The sequence below is a fragment of the Plecotus auritus genome, assembly GCF_963455305.1.
Source record: "Plecotus auritus genome assembly, chromosome: 7".
Taxonomy (NCBI): domain Eukaryota; kingdom Metazoa; phylum Chordata; class Mammalia; order Chiroptera; family Vespertilionidae; genus Plecotus; species Plecotus auritus.
Window position 1 is genome coordinate 78,771,989 of NC_137774.1, and position 26,387 is coordinate 78,798,375.

General features: G+C 50.8%; 1 protein-coding gene across 1 annotated transcript in view; it reads right to left on the reverse strand.

Moving 5' to 3' along the window:
• The window catches only part of TEKT5 (tektin 5), a gene marked incomplete at both ends in the record, with an annotated part of 39,523 nt that extends 13,136 nt beyond the window's left edge, over positions 1–26,387 (reverse strand). The window contains 5 exons of the mRNA XM_080679635.1: positions 11,853–12,075; positions 16,224–16,367; positions 21,798–21,868; positions 22,470–22,553; positions 25,815–26,387. Of these exons, the coding sequence (XP_080535761.1) occupies positions 11,853–12,075; positions 16,224–16,367; positions 21,798–21,868; positions 22,470–22,553; positions 25,815–26,387 (1,095 nt within the window). The remainder of the gene's footprint in view (positions 1–11,852; positions 12,076–16,223; positions 16,368–21,797; positions 21,869–22,469; positions 22,554–25,814) is intronic.

The following is a 26,387-nucleotide window of genomic DNA, read 5'->3' on the forward strand; positions in this document are numbered from 1 at the left end:
GCGCATAGGAATTTATTCATAGTTTTTTTTTTTTTTAACTATACTCTGGCCTTCCAACGGTCTGAGGGACAGTGAACTGGCCCCCTGTTTAAAAAGTTTGAGGACCCCTGATTTAGGTACTCGCACTATGGCCAACACGCATAGATCTGGGTTTCTCAACCTCAGCACTTGCTCTCCATTCGTCCATCTAGCCACCTATCCTCATGTCCATCTATCTTTCTATTTTTTGCCTTTTCTCCTTTCTTTCCTTTTTTAAATCAAATCTTAATGCCAGGAGACCAGGGCTTCTCAGTTTGCGGATTACTGACATCTTGGACTGATAATTCTCTGTGGTGGGGGCTGTCCTATACACTGTAGGATGTTTAGCAGCCTCCCGACTCTATACAATAGATGCTAGTAATACCCCAGCAATAGTGTCTTTAGACATTGTTGAATGTCCCCTGGGTGCAAAATTGTCCCATTCCAGAACCACCCACCTGGATGTTACCTGTATATTGTCACTAGACTGTGGTGGTGGGAGTGGGGGAGATGTTCACATTAACTGACAGCATGAACTCTGAAGCAAGACACTTAGATTCCAATCCTGGCTTTGCCACTTACTAGCTGGGGCCAGGTGAGGGTACGCTTGAGGCAAATCACTTGTCCTTGGTTTCCTCGTCTGTAAAATTGGGCTACTAATGGCCCCTTCTTCATCAGGTTGTAGGAGGCAAAGATGAGCTAACCAAAGAAAAGCACTTGGAACTCTGGCTGCACATAATAAGGTCAATATGTATTCTGCGGTTATGGGTAATTTTTCGCTTTTTTCTCTTTCCACTTGTAGAGAATGGAAAACTAGACGGTGACCATCCTCCCTCGGCCCTTGCTAGGGACCAGCTGAGGGCAAACCCCAGTCCCCAGAGTCGGAAAAGGCTGAGGTCTGCTCTGGAAATGGTCTCTGGCCACGTCTGGCAATTGCTAGGTCTGCCGAGGGTGAAACCAAGCTCGGCTCAGCAGAAAAGTGCACGGATATTCCTGGCTGGAATGGAAATCCACCCAAAAACGCCTTTGAAAGGGGAGATGTGTTTGGCTGGGTTGTTTGCCATGTAAAACTATCTGCCTGCGTCTTGTCTTGTGACAGCAGTGAAAATCCAAGGCTAGGAAATTATTTTTGATGTGGAGGGAAAAAATGGATTTAGCAGTTCCAGCCGTCTTTTCAGTTTCTGGATGCTTTGTGCAACCTTGCAAATTTATTGTTTTCCAAATTGCACGGAGCCAAGGAGTTTCCAAAGAGATGCCTAGCTCAGCGCAGCCTCCCCAGCTCTGGAAGTGAGAAGGCAGCTTGGAATCCTTTTTCTGGTCAAATGGTGGAAGGTTTTTGAGTGCCACCAAGCCCAGGGCAAGGAGAGCAAGGAGGAGAGGGGTGCTCCGGAGGGACCTCACCTGGGAGGCTCCGGAGCAGGGTGTCCCAAACTTGGCACTCTCTCTTTTTAATTTTTTTTATTTCAGAGAAGGGAGAGGGAGAGAGAGATAGAAACATCAACAATGAGAGAATCATTGATTGGCTGCCTCCAGCACACCCTCAACTGGGGATAGAGACCGCAACCTGGGCATGTGCCCTTACTGGGAATCAAACCTTGATTCCTGGTTCATAGGTCAACGGGCCACATGCGGCCCGCTGAGCCACGCTGGCCGGGCCCACTCTTGACTTTTTGGGCCACACCTTCTTTGGGGGCTGTCCTGTGCCTTGTGTTCAGCTGCATCCCTGTTCAACCACTGAGCCACGCTGGCCGGGCCCACTCTTGACTTTTTGGGCCACACCTTCTTTGGGGGCTGTCCTGTGCCTTGTGTTCAGCTGCATCCCTGGCCTCTGCCCACTACCTGTAGCACATTGCCCCACCACCACCACTGCTGAGGTGTGACAACCAAAATGTCTCAGACACTGGCGAATGCCTCCTAGGAGTAAATTCACCCTGGGGGAGAATGACTCTGGAGGACAGATGTATAAGCCCTGCTTGCAGCTGTTTCTGTCCAAAGGTGGCCAGCTGCCTGTCAATAAAAATCTCAGCTGCGTAGAGGCCGTCTGGGACCGGGGTCCTGAAAGTCCTGGAGGGGATTGGAAACGGTTGGGGGCTCCTTGCTGGATAAGAGACAACACCTGTAATTCACTATTGGGCCTTGGAGGGTCTCCTTAACACATCACAATTTTTAATTGTGCATCTACTTATTTTTTAAAACCAGTCTTCGTCACTAGACCATAAGCCCCTTGAGGGCACAGACTCTTGTCCTATTTGTGATGTATCCCCAGCAACTAACTCAGAGTCTGGTACACAGGATGTACTAAGTGAATATCTGCTTCAGGGAGGGAGGAAGGAAGGGAGGGGAGGAGGAAATAAACCAGCGTGTGTTGCATGCCCACAGCTGGGAGACACACCTGGAGGGCTCCTTTCAACACAGATGGCTGGGCGGAGGAAATAAACCAGCGTGTGTTGCATGCCCACAGCTGGGAGACACACCTGGAGGGCTCCTTTCAACACAGATGGCTGGGCCCCAGAGTTTCTGATTCAGCAGGTCTGGGGCAGGGCCCAAGAATTTGCATTTCTAACAAGTTACCAGGTGACGCTGCCGCTGCTGGTCCCAGGACCACACAGCTTGAGAACCACAGGTCTGAACCCTGAACCTCTGGCTTTCACTCTTGGCTTGGGAGAGTTCAAAGGCTGGATGCCCGGGCCACACCCCAACCAATGAAATCAGAATCCCTAGAGACGGGACCCAGCATCTGGGTGACTCCAGTGTGCAGCCAAGCTCTGCCCTCTGCCTTATGTTCTAGTGACGAAGACTGCTCCGATTTACCTTCTCATGCAACCCTCACAGCCCGTAGGAGCACTCCATTCTTAGATATTAAGAAACTGAGATTCAGATCTTTCCCAAGATCCCTTAGCTGTACCAAAATTCAACCCTGGTCCTTTGATTCCAGGCACCATGTCCTTTCAGTCACTTTGCTTGTCCCTCCTCTTCAGCAGGTCAAAAATCAGTCCTGGCTTTCCCCCCTCTTTAGAGCTAGTATTCATTGAGCACTTACAAAGTGACCATGGCTGCTGTCCTTACTCTGACAACAAATATTTGCCTATCATTATTACTCCCATTGAGAAGAGGGGGAAACTGAGGCACAGAGGTGGGGCAACACGACCTTGGTCACTTAGCCAGGAAGTACTAGAGCCAGAATTGAACCCAGCTGTCTGCACTGCACTATGGGGCTCATGCATGGGGGAGGAAGAATGTCGAGATGGAAGGGGAATCTGGACCAGCATGGGGCAAGCACATGTGGAAGCTGGGAGTGTGGGCAAGAGTGGGCTGCAGGTCCCGCGCAGGCAGGCAGCCGCAGCCCCAAAGGTGGACAAGTCACAACTTGGAAGAAGCTAGGAGAGCACTGGGACATACCTATACCCAGGAGATGCCCATGCAACCCTCTGCCTCGTCCATGCTGCAATTTATATCCTTGTCTCAGCAATAACCAATTCCAATGATTGCCTGGCCCAAGGCGTCCAGTCAAAGCATATGATGGGCTAACACCAACTGTAGAGTGCAGTGGGAAGAGGGAAGTAATGGCTCCCTTGAGTATCAGTGGTGTATGTACCCAAAATGAGCTCAATACAGCCTCATTTGTACGCCCCCCCCTCCCACCTGTGCCATGCTGACCCTTGCTCCTCCCCGTCCTGCCTGGTCCCCAGCTTCCTGTATTTGTTGGCTACCTTCCCAGCTCTGGACCTTGGCTCTGTTTCCCTGAGTCCAGCAGCTCCCCTCCCATTGGGCACAGTGTCATTGTGAGCAAACACTGTTGATTCACGCCCCTCAGCTCTCGTGGACCCCCTCATGCTGAGTGTCCCCACGCACATACCACCCGGTACAGTGATGAGACCTGAGCCCATGTGACACTAGAGCCTTTGAATCCTCTTGGCACTCAGGTGAGCACCAGGCTAGGAGACCTACCACACAGGGCCCGCGGCTCTTCCTGAGAGTTAGCTTGCCAACCCATGTACAACCTATACACTTAGTTAATATTTTTCTTCAAATCATCTCCTGTTTCAGCCGTTGACAAATGTATTAGAAATGGAATGTTTATATGCAAGTGGAAAGCTAGTATCCCTTGCCATTAACAGAGTCCCATAACAATAGAGAAAATGGAAAAAAGAAGTAATTTCTGACAGGTTCTGTTGTCTTTCAAAGTTTCAGAGCCAGCCGGAGGCGGGATGCCTTGTTGTTAGAAAGGGAGATCACACATGAAAGAGAGAGGTAACTGACAAATTGGATCAATCCTTCTTGCTCCTGGACATTGTCAGAAGGAAAACTTCTGAAGAGAATTTTCTCACCAAGACGCAATGGTGTTTAAGGCCTGGCCCCTGCAATTCCTCACCAGACTGCCCACGGGGCATAGGGGCTCCGCTTCCCCTGGGCTGAGCCAGTTTTAGAAGCGAGCCAGTCAGTAGCTTGGCTGCGGCACCGGCACTGGAAAGGATCCGGCTGCTTGCAAAGCACAAAAGCATTTCCCACTCCACAATGGGTTCCAGAGCTCCCTGGACAAAAAGAGGGGCTGGCGCAGGCACTGGGGCCCTCTCATCGCTGGCCCTCACCCCTCAGACACCACGCCTTCCTGCCCTGGCATTGCCTCCCAGGGCAGGGGTGGTTCTGCTGGTGTTAATGACCATTAGAAGTGAAAACCCTAAAGAAACTTCAGCGTTAAGAGCAAAGCCTTGCAAGGTGAAAACTCACAGCCCCTCTGTGTTCTGTTAGACTCTTTTCATGGCCACTATTATACACCTGCTTTCCTGCATTTCCTCTGATGCGCAGAGCAGACAGTGCCAAAGAGACTCAGTGGCCACTCAACTCCTGCCTGCAGAACAGGAGGCTTGGAGTTGCGAGAGCCCTGGCTGGTGTGGCTCCGTTGGTTGGAGCATCATCCTATACACTAAAATCAATTTTTAAAAAAATTTGCTAGAGCTGCCACCTGCTTTCCACCAATTAGCTAACAATTTTTCTAGAGATCCTGGAAATCTGTACACAAATGTTCATAGCAGCCCCAAACTCGCAACAACTCTACTGTCCATCAGCAGGTGAATGGATAAACAAATGATGGCATATGGGCACCATACATACTAGGGTGTATCCGTACAATACAATACCATACAATACTCCTCAGTAATAAGAAGGAATAAACTAAAAATCTCAATTATGCTGAGTGAAAGATGCCAAATCCTATATAATAAAAGGCTAATATGTAAATAGACCAAAGAGCGGAACAACCGAACTGAACAACCGGTTGCTATAAGTTGCGCTGACCACCAGGGGGCATGTGCGGAACATGGTGGGTGTCAGCCACGGCGGGATTGTGGAGCAGGTGAGCGGGGGTGCCAGACCAAGGCAGGCGCCAGTCACTGTCATTGGGGCGAGCCTCTGGTGGTTACTGAAAATTCTTTGCTCCTGAGCGCCATGGTCCTGCCTGGTACTCGCACCTGCTGCTGGCACTGGCCCTGCTTGCATCTGCTGTCAGCGCCTGGCACTGGCCCTGATCGCTCAGCGCTGTCAGTGGGTGCAAGTGGCAGCTGCCAGCCCCCATCCCCCTCAGGGCTTCTCCACTCCCCCTGCTCCTGAGATGCCATCGGGGCAGCAGCCGCCACTTACACCTGCTGCTGGCACCGGCCCCAATCGCTGTGCACTGTCAGTGGGTGCGAGAGGGGCCGGTGCCATCAGTGCTTGGGAGCAGCAGCAGCGGGAGTGAGGCTGCCGGCATACAGAGGACTGGGGGCCGTGGTGGGAGGGGGTGGGCAGGGTCGCGGAGGATGAGCTGAGACCCGCCCCTGTGCCCACCGCAGCCTCGCGGCTCACAGTTCCTTTCAAGGTGCATAAATTCGTGCACTGGGCCCCTAGTTAAAAAATAAAAGAGTGCATAGAATATTTCTCCCTTTGTAGAAAATTCTAGAAAGTGCAAACCTATATTGACAATGGATTAGGGGCTGTGTGGGAATGGGGGGGGGGGTGGGCAGGACAGGAGGGAGAGATGGCAAAGGGGCACAAGGAAACCTTTCATTTGTTCATTACCTTGATTGAGGCAATGACCTCAAAAATGTCAAAACTCCTCAAATTGCACACTTGAAATACATGCATCTAATTGTGGGTCAAGGAAAAATAAAGCTGTTAAGAGAAAAATGTGAGGAGCCAAATAACATGTGGACTACTGGTGTTGATCCTCTGATTTAAACCTCTCCACCACCATTTCCTTGGAATTCACTGTGCATTTCGGGAGGCACTGCGGTTGCAATGGTGGGCAGTGCTGAAGTTCTCATGACAGCAGTGGTGCAAGCCGGCCTGGCCGCGATGAAGATGGAGACCCACAGACACGGGCAGGCATGGCCCAGAGAGAGCCTGCTGCCCTCACTCTACGGCTAAACTCTCGAGGTTTTTTGAAGAATCTAAAGATTTGAATTTTCTTCCTCTGTGAATTTAGTTGGCCTGCTCAAGGACCGAATGCCCTGGGAACTAGCTGCCAGCTAATCATTGGCAACATCAAAAGCAAACAGAGCAGTTAGGAGACCACAGCAATAATCCAGGCAAGAGGTGGTGGAGACCTGGCCAGCAGGGAGCAGGGGAGGGAGTGAGGAGTGATGACATGCGAGCGTAGAACCAATCGCATTTGTTGATGGAGTGGATGTGGGGTGGGAGGTAGAGAGGCATCTAAGTGGACTTCAAGGTTTGGGATGGAGCACCTGGAAGTCAAAGCCCCTGGAAGTCCCTAGAAGCATCTGGAAGTCAGAGCCACCAACTGAGATGAGAGGGCTCCAAGTGGAGCGGGTGGGAGGGTGAAAGTCTGAGGGTGGGAGCTGGCTCCTCCTGTCGGCTGCCTCTGAGAAAGCCTGCAAAAGGCGGGGGGGTGGGGGGGGGAGGGTGGGGTGCAGGGGGGTGAGCTGTCGAGAGGAGGCAGAGAAATCCAGCTTATCTGATAAATTGACAACCTAATCCAGGCGGTGCTCCTGGCTTGTCCTGATCCCCGGCTAATAACATCATTTGCTCCAACCACATTAACCACTAAGGTGGGAAATGCAATGTGACTCAAGGGCACACATTGCAGAGGGTGGCAGGCACCACAGAGGGGCATTTGCATCCTCACAAATTGGGCACTGTCTGTGTGATGGGGCAAGCTAGGCTGGCCCCGTGCAGGAGGAGTGACAGGACTTGGCTCGGAAGCTCAGAAGCAAAATACAATTAGAGAAAATCTGATGAGAATTAAATGACCCAGGATTGCCTTTAAGAAGGATTTGGTTCTCTGAGTATTCTGAGCCTGGAAGGGAGGAAGAAAGAGGGAGGAAGAGGGAGAGGGAGGGAGAGAAGGGAAGGAGACAATTGCTTACCCAGATGTTTGTCAAAGACAAAGCACTCTACAACCCACACTCCCGCTATTTCCTACCACCCAGTTCAAATGCAGGTTCTCAGGCCCGACCTCAGACCTGCTCAATCAGAGCCTGCATTATGATTCAGTCCCCAGGTGACACTGGTGATTACCAGGCACGCAGTAATGTTTGAGACACGCAGGCCTACACACCTGTTTTCTAAATGTCAGGTATCCACCAAACATCTTTACCATGTTTGCCATATCCCCTCACACCACTTGTAACATGATTAACAATCTTCAAGTCAATTCATTTTGCAAAAAGACTTAAATGTGTTTATTTAAAAATAACACTTAACCTGGCCAAGGTGGCTCAGTGGTTGAGCGTTGACCTACGAACCAGGAGGACATGAGTTCGATTCCTGGTCAGGGCACATGCCCTGGCTCGATCCCCAGTAGGGGGCATGCAGGAGGCAGCCAATCAATGATTCTCTCTCATCACTGATGTTTCTATCTTTCCCTCTCCCTTCCTTTCTGAAATCAATAAAAATATATTTTAAAAAACAACACTTTATATCACTATCCTCAGTGGAAAATTGGCATCATCTGTCATAAGTGGAAATCACCATAAAAATGCATGAAACAAGATGCAATAAAACAATGCTGTTTCAGCTCTGGCTGGCTACTGCTGCCTGCCCAGCCTTCCTAGCCTGAGGCCCTCACTCCGTAAAAGGGAAATCAGCCCGTGTTAAAGGGATGAGGGAAGCACTGTAGCATCCAACCAAGACCTTCCTCTTGATGAGGCAAGATAGTGAGAAGCTAGGAAAATCCCTGGGCAAATGGAATGGGGAAAATAAGACAAGAAAATGAAACAAGGCCAGACAATTTGAACTTTTTACAGCCAGCTGGTGAATTGTGAGACCTTATCTTCCCCAACCAAGGACATTTGAGAGCAAATGGTTACTACCTCCCCACCCTAACCAGAGAATACATAGCTTAAATCACCCTGGCCTGGGAAAATAGAGAGCAAAGACCCTATTAATGCCATTTGTGCCAGCTAAGCCCAAGGACAGATGAAGTTGGGGATAAATAACAAAAAGCCTATTAAAGCCAGACAGACCCAAGATAAAAAATAAAACAATAAAACAGACCAAAGAATAATCCCAAATTCCCCTACATGCTCATTTTGATGCATCAGCCTATTAAAATGCACCTGGAAAGCTGATGAATATTCTACTGAAACCCTCCCCTAAGATTCTCACCTGCAGGAAAAAAGGGGATATAAAACCTTCAGGACCAAGACTCAGTACAGGCTTGCTCTAACATGCCCAGGCCCCTTCCCAGACGTGAACCTTTTATCTCTTCCTGAACTCTAAGGGTCCCCACAAGACTTGCAACTAGGGGAGTGGTGGGCAGCAGCAAGTTGACCAAGGCTCATCCCCTGATCCTGCCTCCAAGGATCCCCATTCCTCTGACTTCCCAGTGAGCTAAAGCAGCCCCGCCTTGCTCACTTCCATCACTGTGACCTTCACTTGCCTTGGCTCACTTCTTTCCTACAACATTTCTAGGGAGTCAACGCAGAGCACTGCCTAGACCAGCCTTGGGCAAACTACGGCCCGCGGGCTGGATCCGGCTGTTCTATCCGGTTCTCTTGCTCTCCCCTCCGCTCCTTTACTTTGAATTTATATTAGTTCACACAAACACTCCATCCATGCTTTTGTTCCGGCCCTCCGGTCCAGTTTAAGAACCCATTGTGGCCCTCGAGTCAAAAAGTTTGCCCGCCCCTGGCCTAGACTCACCCCTGCTGTTTCTTCCACCCTAACTTCTTCCTTTGTTTCACTGTCCCAGGCATTAATAAATAGACTCTCAAACCCACCTGGACTCAGGTCGTGAAATCTTTCCAACATGAAGTCAAGAATCCACACACTACAGGCTGGCCTGAGGCAGCCCTGCTCCAGGCCTGTCCCTGTCCGGTAACATTGGGATCATCACAAGGATTGTAAAAGGACTGAAGAAGGAGTAGCTTTCTCACTGTGTGATTCAATGATATCAACACTATGTCCATGTCACACACCTGCTGTCATTTCCCCTGTCGGGCGAGCTCCTACACCTTTAGAATAAGCGCTGTTCTATTGCAGTGTCCCTGCCCCATACCTCCTCCCCGTAAGTCCTTGCATCTTTTCCCCTCATCTAGAATCCTCCCCCTAAAAGGCACATTCAACCAGGTAAGTGGATGCAAGTGGGGACTTATGTTTATCTGGAGACCCCCCCTGGACCCTGGCTCTCAGGACAGAGCAGTTCTCAAGGTCAATCTCCTGCTTGCTGGTCATCAAGTGCTTCAGCCCAGAGAAGCCACCAGCCCCTTTCCTAGCCATTGGCAACATGACCAACACATACCCCCCAGTGCAAGGACAAAGTACAGGGATGAGGTGCCAGGACAAGTTGTAAGGTTTGGGGTGTGGCCTGGGGGATGGAACCCCAGGATCATGGTGAACAGCTAAGGCTGGGTACGCATTCCCAAACCACTGGGCGGGGGCGGGGGGGGGGGTGTTCAATGTCCGCATGGGAAGCCGTGTAGACCTGGCCTTTCAAGTGGGTTCCCATGACCACTTGGGCAATAATTTAATTGCTTTCCAGCACAGGTGAGGATGAGGGCCTAGAATTTCCAGAAATGCCTCTTGCCAAGGGGATCAGACCAAGCTCAACAATTAACAGTTAAAGTTTTAAGGGGAGCATTTCAAACCCTCCGGCTGAAACAAACTGTGAAAAGGTGAAATGGTTGCTATATATTTATCTTCATTACATCAACTCCTTCTTTTACCGTCTTAACAAAGCCAAAGACAAGTTCTCAGTCAGGCAGTGTTGTCAATAGTGTCATGTAGGGGTTTGGTAGATCTCAAATGGGTGCTGGCTTGTTTGCAAAGCACCTGGTGGTTATATAATGACTATTAATAAAAATCCATGTGGTTGCAAAAACTCTGATCAGCAGTAATGAGGCTGTTAGTAATCATTAAAACTTCCCCAGAGAAATTTGGAAAGAAAAAAGGTTTTGCTCCCCACCTCCAACCAGAAGATCCCTTTTCTTTCCATTGGTAATAGTATTTATACTTGTTACCTTTTTATTGAGTGTTTACCATGTGCCAAATTCTGTTCTACAAACTCCACAGAGATCTACTCATTAATCCTCACAGTAATGTCAAGTAGAAATTCTTCCTGTTTTTTAAACCTCACCTGAGGATATGTTTTTTATTGATTTTTTTAAAAAATATATTTTATTGATTTTTACAGACAGGAAGGGAGAGGGATAGAAAGTTAGAAACATCGATCAGCTGCCTCCTGCACACCCCCTACTGGGGATGTGCCCGCAACCAAGGTACATGCCCTTGACTGGAATCAAACCTGGGACCCTTCAGTCCGCAGGCCGACACTCTATCCACTGAGCCAAACCAGCTAGAGCTTTTATTGATTTTTAAGAGAGGAAGAAAGAGGGGGAAGGAAAGGGAGAGATATATATATGAGAAATATCCATCGGTTACTTCCTGCATGCACCCTGACCAGGAACGGGGATTGAACCTGCAACCCAGGTACATGGCCTTGACTGGGAATCTAACCCACAACCCTTCAGTGTGCAGGCCCATGCTCTAATCATTCAGCTACACTGGCTAGGGTGACAATAGCAATTTTTATGTATATTTTACCATAATATAAAAACTATTTTTCCCTACAAAAAAGAGAAAGACAGAAAGAAGATACTTGAAATTAAAAGCATTCACTTATTCATGCATCATTCTCTTAAAAACATCAGTTCAAAAGTTATCATTGTAATTCCTTTAATTTGTCGCACAAAGATTTAAGGAGTGTCTGCTGTGTGCCAGACAGTATGCTAAGCATTGGGGGACCAGGAGCTGTCTAAATTTATATAGGGCAGGAAGGATAAATTCCACGCAGAGAAGACTTCCCCAGAGGTGTGGAACAGCATGACACATCGAAATAAGGGAGTAGCGAAAGGGGCATGTGAGTATGGGAGTGGCAGGAGATAGTGACAGAACTTGACAGTGCTGCCTATTCCTCAAATTCCAAAAGTACCTCACCCCTCAACACAGGGTCCTGATGCTGTTGAAGCCTTGAAGGTCAAAAGGTCACATTTTCAAAGATGCTAATGTGAGAGGAGTAGGTTTGCTCAGACCTGGTTCCTGGGGCTCTGATATCCACACCCATCCTCGGCCATCAGCAGCCTTCGGGTGCTGTGGGGACAGCCCAGCTCCAACATCCAGGGAGCAAGGGAAATTTACCCCTAGATGCTTGAATCCTCCTAGGAAGCTCAGAGCCCTTGTCTCCTTCTGGGCTGGGCGCACACACAGACTGTGTGACAGGTGGGAGCATGTCAGTGGCAGGAGTGGGTGGACAGCATGGCCAGATACTGCTGGGACCACGGGAGGAAGGAGAGGGTGTGGCAGAGTGGACAACGGTCCTGAGACGCCTCTCGCTTACTGACCTTAGCAAGCTGCATCTGTAGCTTATTCTTCACATCGGTCACCTCGGAGATGCGGGCGTTGAAAGCCAGGTTGGTGTTGGTGAACTGTTTCCACATCTGATCCGACAGAGTCTCAAAGAGGTTCTTGGCCTCCTCCTGCAGCCGGATGGAGTTGGCCCGCATGTTCTGTGAATGCCTGATGTTGTCATTACTGAACTTGGCCCAGGTCTCAGGCACAGAGATCCTGCAAGAGGCACAAGGGAATTCAACACAGGTGAGGACCAGGGCTGTGTGGCAGGCCTTGGGGACCTCCGAATCCAGGGTTGCTGAGCCTCGGCTCTCTTGACCTGTGGTCGGGGTCAGACTCTGTGGTGGGAGACTGTCCCATGTACTGTAAGATGTTTAGCTGCAGCCCTGGCCTCTGCCTACCAGATGCCAGTAATGCCCAGCAATGCCCCTCCAGTGTAACAAACAGAAAAGGTCTCTAGACATTGCACAATGGTCCCCAGTTGAGAACCCCTGGGCTGATCCAACCCCCTCATTTCTCAGGTGAGGCCACTGCAGTGTAGAGAGGGCAGCTGCTTTCCGGGGTGAGTTATGGGAGAGGAGAGAGTCCCAGAAAGGCTCTTCTCCATAACACTTCCCTCCCTCCCCACCAAAACACAGAGACGGGGCACCGTGCTGGCTGCGGGGTCCCTTCCATGCAGGGATGTGCATGTGGCCTTGTTACTTGCACTGACTTACTTGCTCAACAAATGTTCTTTGAACACTGACTACATGGCAAGCCTTGTTCTAGACACTCGGGATAGAGCTAGACACAAGAACAGCAACATCCCTGACCTCATGGTGATACATTTCCAGTGGAGGGAGACAGACAATAAATAAAGATGCTTACACAGGGTGTTTGGGCTATGAAGGAATTCAGGAGCAAGATGATGAAAGAGAGACAAAGGGAGCAGGGCCATCAGGTGTCAGGGTCATAGAAAGAAAGAAATGGAATTTATACTCCGAGGGTGTTGAGGTGCTCATGGATTAGCTCTTGCATGAAGTTGTTACCACTCAGCTCTGAAGGGCAAGAGGAGAGGGACAGGCAGGAGAGGAGGAGGCTTGGAGGGTCACTGAGAGGGCGGGAGAGCGGGAGCAAGGGAGGATAAGCCCCCACATCCTTCTCCTTCCTCCCTCCATTTCCTGCTGCTGTCCCTCCTATTGGCTGAACTCAACCGGAAACCAGATGGCAAAGAGCCAGTCTGCAAAGGGCAGCCGCCTCTACAGCTAAGGAATGAAGGAAGGTAGGGGCTGAACGGAGACCCAGGTTGCTTTGGAAAGGGCAGGCAGGGAAGGCTTTTCAGAGGCGACAACTCATCAGGGATTCAGTTTAGACAACAGAAAGCCCTTCCTTAGATACAGAAACCCCACAAGCAGCCACCGACGAACAAGCGAGAGTATTGTCCTCTGGGGGGGCCTTCAAGCTGGCTTCAGTTCCTGCGTAAACCAGACGAGAGACCTATTCAAGGCCTTTTCTAGCCAGGAGGTCTGTCCAGTTCTTAAATAAAGTCCCTTTCTATTCTCGGGCAGCAGTAAAAAGAGACTGAATTTTCTGAAATAGAAGTCTCGTTCCAGACGTTTTAAAGCACACTTGGACTGCATGGTGGGTAGACATTTTCAAGCATATGTCATATGTCATTTTGTCCTGGCGTTCGCAGGCGCTAACGTCCAGCACTAGAAAGGGGTCTCGGGCTTCTGGAGATGGGAGAGGCACTGTGCCTGCAGAGCTGTCATCCAACAAAGACCTGAGGCTCAGAGAAGTGAAGTGTCTTTTCCAAGGTCACACAGCTCCTCGCCATCAGATGAGGGAGGAGGAGGCACAAGGACAGCAGAAGAGAGCAGCAGCTTCACCTGCTGCTGAATGGGGCACCGTCAGTGTCAGCAGCAGCCACCTCAGAGCCCTCGCCCTCCTCGGGAACAGGCAGCTGGGCTCCAGAGAAAATGACCCGCTAAGCACATTCTCCCTGGGGAGCTTTGCCAGGGGCAGCCCGTCTCCTGGCAGGTGGTGTGCCCAGGTGGGAGGCAGGTAGTGCTTTCTGTAGCCTGTGTCCTCTGAAGACTAAAGACACAGACGGCAGGCTTTGCTGGGGAGGCAGAAAGGCGCCTGGATAACACGCACAGGCTCAGTGTCCATCCAGTGCGGGCTCAGGTCACGGCTCGGCCCCTCACTGTGTGAGTTTAGGCCGGGAGCTTCAGCTCTCTGAGCCTTAGTTTCCTCATTATGAATGGGGATAATAACGGGATAATAACCCTGTAGTTGTTGAGTGACTAAATGTGAAGCCCCCATCACAGCCCTGACAATAGTAAACACTCGATAAGATATTTATGATTCATGAGACACTGTGTGTAAAGCTCTCAGCAGGGGGCCCGGGACATAGTAAACATCACGTAAAAGGCACCCACTATCACCATCATCACCATCACCATCATCACCACCACCACCACCACCACCATCAGTTAACCCGTGGCAAAGAGAACTGAGGTGAACAGAGACAACTGCAATTCAGAGTCTCCAAACAACCTTTAAGCTGCCCAGACACAGCGCTGCTTTCACCTAAGAACTTCTATGCATTTATGCATTGCCCATGGACACAGACAATAGGGGGTGAAAGACTGGGGTGGGGCGGGAACCAGGTGGAGGGGGGTAATGGGGTGGGGGCAATGGGGACATCTGTAATACTCTCAACAACAAAGACTTTTTAGAAAAAGAAACCCAAATGAAAGCCCTGAGCTAGCACACCTGAGGAGCGATTAGTGACCACAAACAGCAGTGGAGGTGCAGGCTGAGGGACTTTAAATAGCAGCCCTCCTGGGCACGGAAGTCGGAGTCTCCACCAGCCCAGCCGGCCTGGCTGCCCAGGTTTCAGGGAGGCATCGATGTGGGAAGGCAGTCCTCCCACTCTCTGTCCTGATGGGCAGCTATGGATGAGGGCACCAAGCCCCCTAAGCCCTGCTCACCTTGCCAGTGCCATAGGGAAGTCCACCTTGTCAGGAAAAGAAAGGCCCCCAGGAGCTGCCATCACTGGAAACACCAAAGGGTCCTCTCAACATGTATGTTTTAAGATCCAGAAGGTGGTTCAGGAGACTGCCAACAAACACCTTCGCTTCCTTCTTTCCTTCTCTCTCCCTTCCTTTCGTCCTTCTTTCCCTCTCTTCCCCCTTTCATTCATTCTTTCATTCAACCAATATTTATTGCACACCTACTATATGACAAGCACAAATCTATAGGCAAGAGATTTTTTTAAATGGCCCAAGATGGACACCACCCCTGCTTGTACCCCAGAGTCTCTCTCTTTCTCTCTCTCTGTATGTGTGTGTCTCTCTCCAGCCTTCAAGCTACCGAGTGGGAAAGCATGCGTCAGTTCTACAGGAAGTTCTGGGATGCTGTGACACACCCACAACAGTGCCCAGCATGCAGAAGGCACCTCATAGCTGCTGGGCTGAGACAGTGAGGTCATACAGCAAGCACTTAATAAATGTTGGCTGTTGGCATACACGAGGCTCTGTGCTCAGCACTTCACACGCCCACCGTTTTATACTCATAGCAACTCTGGGCAGTGGCACTATGATTAGCCCAGGGCTACAGATGAGGAAACAGGCCCAGAGGATTAAGGAATTCACCCCACGTGCCAGTGTTGAGGCTGGATTTGAGGCCGGGCAGCCACTACCAGCACAGGTGGACACCAATCATGACCACTACCAGCACAGGTGGACACCAATCATGACCACTACTAGCACAGGTGGACACCAATCATGACCACTACCAGCACAGGTGGACATCAATCGGCTCCCAGCCGAGCTTGACTTCCTCTCCCTCTGGTTACAGCCATGTTGTTGTGGGGTTTGTTTGGTGGCATTGCCAATCGAGGTGCCCCAGCATGTCCTGGCCCAGCAGCAGTGGCCGGGTGACCCTCACTCAGCCGATCACTTGTTCTGTCTTGCTGGAATTTGAATCTTGGGCAAAGTGGGGCAAGAATGGCAGGATGGGGTGGGGGTGGGGGGCAATGGTAAGATATGTACACATATAATACCTTAATAAAAATTTGAAAAAAAAAAAAAGAATGGCAGGATGGTGGTGCTCTGATTAGCTTTCACTTCCTGGCTCATTCAAGCTGCCAGAGCCTTCCCCTTGAGTCTGTGGCTCTCCACAGCCTTCCAGTAAATTTCATCTTGTCTCAAGTTTTTTAGCCAGAATTGGATGCTATGGGTTGCAACCAAGAGTCCCCGTGGAACCACACTGCCTCTCACTTGACTGGCGCACGATCAATGCCCCTTTAAGGGAGCAGACTCAGAGGCCCCTTCTCCCATTAGACAGGGTCAGATGGGGACCTAGAGCCCAGTACTTACGTGCCATCGACCTTCTCCATACCATGGAAGAAGCTGATGCAGTCGGATGTGTTCCTCAGGTTAAAACACTTTTCGTCAATAAACTGGGCTGAGTTTTTGTCCTCAAGGTCCCTCTCCAGAGCATGCTGAGCATCTCGGTTATCCCTGGGGTGGAGGGGAGGGGGGCGGGGTCACGGATTTATTCCTGGACTGTGCCCTTATCCAGAGTCCCTCCCCCTAGGTCTTATGGGAGGTCGGTGCTGAGCCACTGCTGAAAGCCAAGTCTTTGGACTCCCAGGTCAGTGCTGAGCCACTGCTGAAAGCCAAGTCTCTGTCCACCCAGCAGCTTCTCAGGCCTCTTCCCACTTCGATGCCCCCACCATATACCCAGGACCTCCCCCCAACCCCTCAACTTCCCCCCAATCCAAGCAAACCTGTTGTCATTAGAACAGGGGTGAGCAAACATTTACTGTAAAGAGTCAAATACTAAATATTTAGGCTTCGTCAGTCATATGGTCTCTGTAGCAATGACTCAGCTATGCAGAAGGCCGTCATAGATAATATGTAAGTTATGGGTATGGCTGCATTCCAATAAAACTTTATTTACAAAAACAAGTGGTGGGCCAGATTTGTCCCTCCAGCTGTGGTTTGCTAACCTGATTGAGAAGATACGAATTCACACTTTGGACAAAGCCCGGTATCGCTTTAAACCATGTGTCTCATCCTATGCCCGGCACAGAGGGAGAAGACATGAATAAGACCCAGTCGCTTACCTTCATGTTGCTCTCATATTTGTGTAAATAAATACAGTAAAACTACATATGGTACAGAGTGGCAAGGGCAACAGTGCAGGTTTGTAAAGGATAGACAGTAACACTCAGGAGGAAGCCATCAGCTCAGGGTGCGTGGGTAACCAGGGCAGGCTTCCCAGGGACGTATCTGGGCTGAGATTTCATAATAACAGGAGCAGACATTCCCGACAAAGTTGGATGGGGGGTGAGAATTCCAAGCTGAGGACACCTCATGTGCAAAAACAGAGGAGCTAGAGACCTGCAGGTGTTTAAGGACTTAGAAGCAGCTCAGTAAGATTGTCAGAACCAGAGGCCGGGCAGAGTCCAGGACTGGGTGGAGCCAGGGACTGGATGGTCAAGGACTGGGCACTCAGGGACTCGGTGGTCAGGGACTGGGTGGTCAGGGACTAGGCACTCAGGGACTGGGTGGTCAGGGACTGGATGGTCAGAGACTGGGCACTCAGGGACTGGGCACTCAGGGACTGGGCACTCAGGGGCTGGACCGTCAGGGACTGGATGGTCAGGGACTGGGCACTCAGGGACTGGGCACTCATGGGCTGGACCAGCGGTGGGCAAACTACGGCCCGCGGGCCGGATTCGGCCCATTCGGCTGTTCTATCCGGCCCACGGAGCCGAAAGAGCGGAGGGTTCTCTTGCTCTCCCCTCCGCTCCTTTACTTTGAATTTATATTAGTTCACACAAACACTCCATCCATGCTTTTGTTCCGGCCCTCCGGTCCAGTTTAAGAAACCATTGTGGCCCTCGAGTCAAAAAGTTTGCCCACCCCTGGGCTGGACGGTCAGGGACTGGGCACTCAGGGACTGGATGGTTAGGGACTGGATGGTCAGGGACTGGGCACTCAGGGACTGGGCACTTAGGGACTGAATGGTCAGGGACTGGATGGTCAGGGACTTGGGCACTCAGGGACTGGGCACTCAGGGACTGGACAGTCAGGGACTGGGCAGAGGTAAGGAGGGGACAATAGAAAGGGCCTAGGACTTGAATCTCCAGGGCTGGTATCTTGGCTAAAAAGTTTAGACATAAAGGCCACTATTTGCCAAACTCTGAACATAGGAGAACCATGTTCATGATTCTTGTCATATTCCCAACGTGTATATACTATTACTTACCTGCTACTTGTATTTTTATGAAATAACTTTTAGAATATAAATGAATGTATTGTGAAAGGGAAACCCCCACCACGGTCTTTAAAGGAAAACCAATAAATCTTTCCATAGGTCACCTCAAACATAAACACTAAGCAAGCACTAACAGAATCCCAGCAGAATCCATCGTCTCTAGAAGGCTCTAGACCTGGACCTTTTTCTGTTTCTCTCTTGATTGAAAAGAGTGGATTAGTCAGTTAAAGACACCTAAGCGTCGACTGGGACTTTCACCTTGAAGAATTGGGCGATAATAAGGGACCAACTCTGACTAAGCAAGTTGAGGTCCAGATACCAACTAAAGTGATGGGTGCACATCTTACATTGGTCTCTCTTTCCCCTTCTGCATCCTCTCTTTCTCTGTCTCTCTATCTCTATATCTCTTTCTGACATCTTTTTCTCTTTCTCATCTTTCTTGCTTTCTCTATGTCTTAGGGCCTCTCTCTCTTTCTCCCTCTCCCTCTCTCTCTCCCCCTCTCTCTCACCAGTCTGTCTCTGCCTATCTTTTTGTCCCTTTCTTTTTCTGCTACTGACACTGGGAGCTGGTGAGGGTTTCAAACAGGTCAGGAGCCAGAAAATGAAATCCTGATGGTGGGCCCCCACCTATGAGGATACTCAGGGGTGATGTTGGGCAGAAGGAACCATCCTGGAGCCTTCGGAATGGGCAGCGCCGTGGAGAAATAGCGCCCCATCTTATCTAATGAACTGGCATGTGAAGAAAGACCAGAATTGTAGAAAGAACCTGCCAGAGTATTGGAGGAGCACCTGGGGCCTCAGAATCCCTGGCCAGCTGGTCTAGACTCCTGGCCCTCGCTGGTGATGCCCAGGGAAGGATGGGACAGCCCCTATCTCCCTTCGTGGGCCCATGACAAAGAGCCCAGCCCTTGTTGAGGCTCACCCGGCTGTTGGTCCACCAGGAAAAGCCGGAACTTGGCTCCGGCCCATCACGAAGAGCCTTCTGCTTTGTTAGAGAGCTGGTGAGCTGAGGACATGATCCTGCCCAGATGGGGGCCTCGGCCTCACCCACAAAACCACAAGTCAGCAGCCAGCCCAGGCCTGCCGGTGCCAGGTTGGCCACCCGAGGGGGTCAGGGGCAGAGCTTCCCACAGGCGGCCAGCACCCATGGTATTGAAACTCTGGCCAGTTCTGGGTAAATCAGGCTGCCCAGCAACACGGGTTGCCTTCCTGCAAGATGCCAGGCAGCCTTTGACCAATAGCTGCTCCTCGAGGTCCAATAGCCTCTATCCAGGTGGCCCGGCCTCTGGTCCTGCCAAGGGAATGTCCCCTACACCTGCTCATTCCCTCCCACCTCCTCTGCCTCAGCTGCTTCATCTGTGTCCCTCCCAGCTTCCCCCGCTTTCTTCCTCTTTCTCTATGTCCCTCTCCATCTCAGGTCTCTGTCTCTGATGCCCCTCCTGATTTCTCTCTTTGTCTGGCACATCTGTGTCTCTCTGTCCCGTTGTCTCCCCCACACACATACACATCTCTGTCCTTTGCTTCATGTCATTCTTGTTCTGTCTCTCTCCCTCAGACATCGGTGCCGGAAGACAATTCCAGCATGTCATAATTTCAAGGGTTTCATCAAAAGGTTGATGGAACTTGGGGACTCAACAGGGCTGAGTCACATGTTATCACCTGCTGGAATGGCTAAGGCATTTCCCCAAACCTGAAAAGGATGCATTAAATTGATTGTTTGCTGCCAGACAGCTCAGGGCATCTTAATCTACATGTTATTGCCTCCTACTGGCCAAACACCCGAACAGCCATAGGCTATTCCCCATTCAGGCAATAGACTCTGTAGATGAAACCCTACCCTTTGAAGTGTGTATCTCCACCTTGCCTTAGGACAATTTGTGTTAATAAAAAGCAAGGGGTCCTGAGACAAAGAGAACTTAGTTTCTTTAGCCAGGCTCCTCTGCCTCCCCCAATATGCCTTTTAAAATTATCTTTCGTCTCTGGATGCTTATTTAATCTATGCACAGTCCCTTCTCCAGATTGCTAAACCCTTCTAGATGCCAGATCAAGACCACCGGCGTTAAATGTCGCCCAACGTCCAGCATTACATTGGGCCCCTCTATGTCTCCCAGTGGATGGGACTGTCCTGGTCTGTCTCGGTCTCTCTGGTTCCCCCAATTCTTCCACCTCACCCTTCATTGCCTGGGATTGCAAAGCAGCCCCCGACCCTAGTCTCGGAATTTCTCTCTCAGGGTCCAGCTCCCCAATTTCAAGTCTGGGCTTTTATTCACTCCGCTGGTTCAAACTGTCCCATTCCCTAAACTTCAGCCCTCCCGTCACCCCAACACTGATTTCTGTCACAGCCTTATGTCAACAACAAATGGAAAATCATCTCTCTTGCCAGAAATACATAATTGTAAAAATAAGAGCAACACAAATATAATAGAGATGTTTGCCTGCCCTAACTTTCCTGTTTAAATCCAAGGATTTAAGGTTTTTAAAAAAGTGAATTCATTTATAGACAACATTAGGCAACCAGTAGTCCACGTGGCAGTGGAATCGTCAGAAATCAGGACGAGGCGTCAAAGACAGAACTTAACCCCACCTCAGCTATTCAACGGGCCCTTCACCCACTGCTGAGCCTGCACCTCATTTCCAACCACCCTCTCTTGCAGCTCCCTGAATCTGCCCCTGACCATGTCCTCATGTTCTGGGGTAGCTTTTCAACACTGCCTGGGGTGCTTTTTGTCCTGGGTGATTCTCTCCAATCCCTGCCACCCAGTTCTCACTGCAGTGGAGTTGGGGGGCTGCTGTAGAGAGGGTGTGTGTGGGGAGGGATTACTGCTGTCCCTGGGGTATAGCAAGCCAGGGCAGCAAACCCCCGGAGCCTATCTGCAAGCTGCCTGGCCCCTTGGCATCCCATCAGGCTGCCGCAGTGCCCCCGACAGCAGGAAGGGTTGCCCTGGAGAGGTTGCCATCCTGCCTCCTGCCATCTGGGTCCAAGGAAATAAGAGAGAAGCTAGCAGAGCAGCGTGCCCTGCATGACTTAAAGGCAAATGCCCCAGTCAAGAACCAGGCGGGAAGGCTGACTCTGGAAGAGCTGGGTGCCAAGAGCTTAGCTGTGGGTCCCAAGCCCCATAAAACTCAAGCCGCCCTTTAATTATGGGGGAGCCTCCTGGCTTGTCATGAGACCAGTTACGTAATCTTCCAAGAACGAAAAGCTGATTCCTTTTGAAGACACATGGCTCAGGCATCCACCAGCTCCCCTCTGGAGATGCCCGGCCCCTCGCCTGGATGCCGACTGCCACCCAGTCTGCCATCACCCCAGGTACAGGGCTCACAGTGGGGAGAGCAGGTAAGGTGGGCCACTGTGAGAGCAGTTTCTTGTCCTGCGGCCCCCATTGCAAACAGGAATCACCAGTGATGTGCTGACTCATGGAAATCAATGTGCACATCTCAGTAACACACTATTGGTAGAATGGAATCAGCTATCAGGGCAGCATTTATATGTGGACATTGACAAATGCTCCAAATCAGGATTTTTTTTTCTTTCCTAGGGAGCTGGTTGTTAAACACCAGTACACCACTGACCAAAAGAACCACCGAGTACCGGGGTCCATCTGGCTTGCCCCACACAACCTGGGGGGCCCAAACAAGCTCCAAGAGGGAGAGAAAGCAGCCCTTACCGCAACTGGATTTCAATTCTTTGAGCTAGTTTTCTCATCTGTTCTTGGCAGCATTTCAGCAAATCGACCTCCTTGAATGAAAATGTCAGAAACAGAGGCGCCCCTTAGAAACCCACAGCAGCCTGGCCCCCAGGCCAGTGACCATCCCTCCCCTCTCATTGTGCACCCTCCGCCCCACAAGCTGAGACACAAGGGTGGGGCCCATGTCCTGCCTCACCCCACGTGATCCCCTGGCCAGACAGATAAGGGTCGATTGTGGAGCTTCAACATTCCTCACCCACCTTCTTCTCTTTTTATATACTTCCAGGTTAAAAGGACATTTAGCACCTACTCTGTGCCAACTACTCAATCATAGATTGTTTGATCATTAAATTAAATAAGGCATACAAAGTGGTACAGTGTGTAATAACATACAGTAGGTGCTCAATAAATGCTAGCTTTTTAAATTATTTTTTACTGGTGTAATGATGATGATGCCCATTTTAGAGATGAAAAGACTGAGGGTCAAGTTATCTTTCTCCCTGTCCCTAAACTGCAACCTAGGCCCCCATCCTGGCTTTCTGAGCCCTGACTTTGCATGGGCTGACAGGTGGCTTCTGCTCAGAAAGCTCTCTGACCAGCTGGCCCTCCCTCCTCCCTTAGGGGGGACTGAGCTTACAGGAAGCACCTTACCTGAATAAGGTTTTTCTCCACATTGTCATGGACCAAATCGATCCCGATCCTTTTCTCTCGATGGTACAGACACTCCAGTGCCACCTGTAGGAAGCAGCGGGAAATCATGTGTTCTCCCTGTCGTATTGGAATCCTGCGCAGAGGAACTCAGGTCTATCTTGGCCATGATCTGATTTATTCCCGGGGAAACCTGGACGCTTCATGTAGCCTCACCATCGTGCATCTGAGTGGGTTTCTGCCTCCTCGCCACAGCGGTGAGCTATCACGGCTGCAGCGGGTGCAATATTGGTGCGTATCTCACAGGTTTGCTGTGCAGGTGAATATGACTATGAACTTACAGCTGACCCTTGAACAACACGGGTTTCAACTACACGGGTCCACTTATATGAGGATTTTTTCCCCAATAAATACTGTAAATGTGTTTTCTCGCCCTTATGATTTTCTTAATAACATCTCTTTTCTCTAGCTTACTTTATTGTAACAATACAGTATATTATACATATAACATATAATTTATGTGTTAATTGACTATTTATGTTATCAGTAAGGCCTCCAGTCAACAGTGCCCCATCAGTAGTAAAGTTTTGGGGAAAAGTTATACATGGATTTTTGGCTGCACGGGCACCCAGTGCCCCTCACCCCATCAGTGTCTGGGGGCCAGCTGGATGTGGAGATCTCTAAAGGGGGGAAGCGTTGCAAAGTGACCAGGGCCGAGACCCAGGCAAGCCTGCCACACAGCAATGAACCTACAACTGTCGTGGGGACGTGAGCAGAGCGGAATGGAAGACAGAACAAGTGGCAGCTCAGGGAGCCCCTGCAATGACACAGGGGAAGAACAGGGAGGGGCCACTAGCCTGTGATGTCACAAAGAGCAGCGGGGAGCAGGCAGTGGGGAGCTCGACATCCTGGTGTTGGGATGCCAAAGCACCTGGAACTCAGGAAGGCGAGGGATTCGTGGATTCCATGAGGATTTCCTGAGCCCCCCTCTGTGTCCCCCTCAGTCACGGTACCAGGGATACCTCAGTAAGCCAAATAGGTGCCCCAGCTTAATGGAGTTCTCACAGAAGGAAGAGAACACACACACACGTAAACACATAAATGCAATCATTTCTGACAGTGATGAGAGCTGTGATGAAAACAGGGTGATGTGTGGGTGGGGAGTCAGGGTATCAGGGAGGACTTCTCAGAGGTGACAAACCATGACCTGAATCATGAGAAGCAGCAGCGATGAATGGGGCCAATGTGCCAGGAAGAGGGAGCAGCAGGTGCAAAGGCCTAGGTCAGAGGAGGAGGAGGAAGAGGAGGAGGAGGAGAAGCAGACAGAAAAGCCACTGTGGCTGGAGTGGAGAAAGCGAGGCTGGAAGGATGAGCAGAAGCTGGGTCATGCAGCGCTAGAGGCTGTGACTAGGAATGTCGATGTTAATTAGGGAGCATGAGGAAGCCATTGAGGTGGCTTTAGCAGGGGAGTGGGGAAATCCAGTTCAATATTGAAAATCACCCCTCTGGCTGCAGTCTGGGAAAGGGGTTAAAGGGGGAGCAGGAGTGCGGAGGCCAGGGGGGAGGCAGTCACCACTGTCCAGTGAGAGACGCCCGGACTGAGGTGGTAACCATGGAGACGGAGAGAAGTGGACAGAACTGAGATGACTCTGGTGCCTGTGGCTGCCTGAGGCGGCACATGTGATGGGCAGATCTGGGCTTTCCACACAGGCTGGGGGTAGAAGACAGTGGGAGAGGAGAACACAGATTTGGGACGCTGCCCTGGGTCTCTGAGCAGCATCCCTGCCCACTCTTCTCCCAGGGGAGAAACTTAGGGGTGTGGGGAGATAGTAGGACCCCACCCCCACCCCACCAGAGTGGACAGACTCTGTGCCATGTCTCCCGATGGGTCTGGAGACAAGACCTCTCCTGCAGAAGTCCCCGCACCTGATGTGGTTTCCAGGTAGGATGTTCCGAGTCCCCACACACTCCAGGGAACCCCAGAACATCAACTGTGTGGCCGAGATGAGCTCCCCAGCCTGAGGCAGACACTGCCGGTTCCTTACCCAATGTCCACTCCAGGACCCCGAGAAAAACACTCACTCATCCAGACTCCACTGAGCCAGGGAGCCCAGGTGAGTTCTGGCAAATGGGCTAAAAGTGGAATCCCATGAGGGGTCTTCGGGAAAACTGATCTTCCCCATAAAAAGGGACAGACCCACTGGGCGCACTGCCCTACCCCCACCTCCCTGCCTCGAGTGAGAACATCACAGCACTCCTTGCAGGTGGGAGCTTGCAAGGTGAGATAGGAAACCTCCTTGCCAGCGGTAGGACAGCAGCACATGCTAAAGGGTGGCCGAGCAGAAAGATCAGAGCCTGGCTGCCTTCTGGCATCAAGTGGATGCCTGATGTGCTTCCCTCTAGAATTCTCACTATGACAAACAAAGAAGCTCCTATTTGGTTGAGTCAATGTGGCCACCTATTTGTTTACATGCAGCCCAAAGCCATCCTTACCGATCCAGGATATGACGGGAGACTGGGAGGCCAAGGAAGTGTCACAAGTGTCCACATTGAGACATTTATTCATTTATTCAACAGATACTTATGAGTGCCTACTGTGTGCCAAACACTGAGCTAGGCTGGGAAGATATTCCAGCCACTGGTCTAGTCAGGCATAGACACACAGGCACATCGCAGCTGAGTAGGTCTTGAACACGCTGGTGACAAAGCAGACACAATTCCCTGCCCTCATGGCACCTACGATCTAGTGTGGGGAGAAACACAGTAAATAAATAAGAGTGAATGTTCTTGAGTTTGTAAGAAGGTGTTAAGAGCTTTGGAGGAAAACGAAGTGGTTATTTTAAGTGTGTCCATCCATCACACACATGCAGGCCCCCGAATGCTTGTAATATCTTGATGAAACTCTTTAATGTTGATATAACCGCAAGGAGAAGAAGGCATTCTATCCAGTGCGAGGAACCCTGATTTGACTGGGATTGTCCTAAATTGACTAAGATTATATATTTTAAAAATATATTTTTACTGATTTCAGAGAGGAAGGGAGAGGGGGAGAGAGAGAGAGAAACATCAATGATGAGAGAGAATCACTGATTGGCTGCCTCTTGCATGCCCCACACTGGGGATCGTGCCCTGACTGGGAATTGAACCATGGCCTCCTGGTTCACAGGTCAACGCTCAACCACTCAGCCACGCCTGCAGGGCTAAGATTATATTTTTTATGTTATAAACAGATTACAGATGGTGTTGCAGTACAAACCAACCTGCAAGGTGCCTGTCACGTGATCACTCAAGGGACGTGATGGTGCTGCATTGCTGCGGCCACCGCCCCTCTCCCCGCCCCACACTCACCTGTAATGGGCAGTTCACCTCGTCCGCTGCACACTCCAGCCGCTTCCTGACTGTGTCCAAGCCTCGGTTCTCGTTAAGAAGCCTCTCCAGCTCATAGGTCAGCTCAGACTTCCAGAAACCGATGTCCGACAGCCTCTGGCCCAGGTTCCGGCAGGTCCCCTCCTGCATCTGCTGCGTCAGCTGGTCCTTGTCCTGCATGAGCCGCATTGAGTCACCGATCAGCCGGCCAGCCCACAGCCGAGAAGCCTCCGCCCCGCGCATCTGCATCTCGTGGGACCTGTCCCAGTCGTGGGGGCTGTAGCGACAAAAGAGCCCTGCGCGGAGTGAGGGCAGGATGGTGGGCGGCTTCTGAACGCCCTGGCATGTGGCCCCCTCCTCCGGGCAGATCTGGGCGTTGGAGACTTTGTGGAAGAGGCTGGGTCTCCATGTGTTGAGGTAGCGGTACCCTGGCAGGTAATAGGGCTGGTAACATTCCTGCATCACTGGGGCCTGCACATCCAGAGGCTCATTGAAGCTACAGGTTTTCCTGGGGCCACAGTAACTGGCGTTCTGACTGGTTCCAAGAAACTCCAT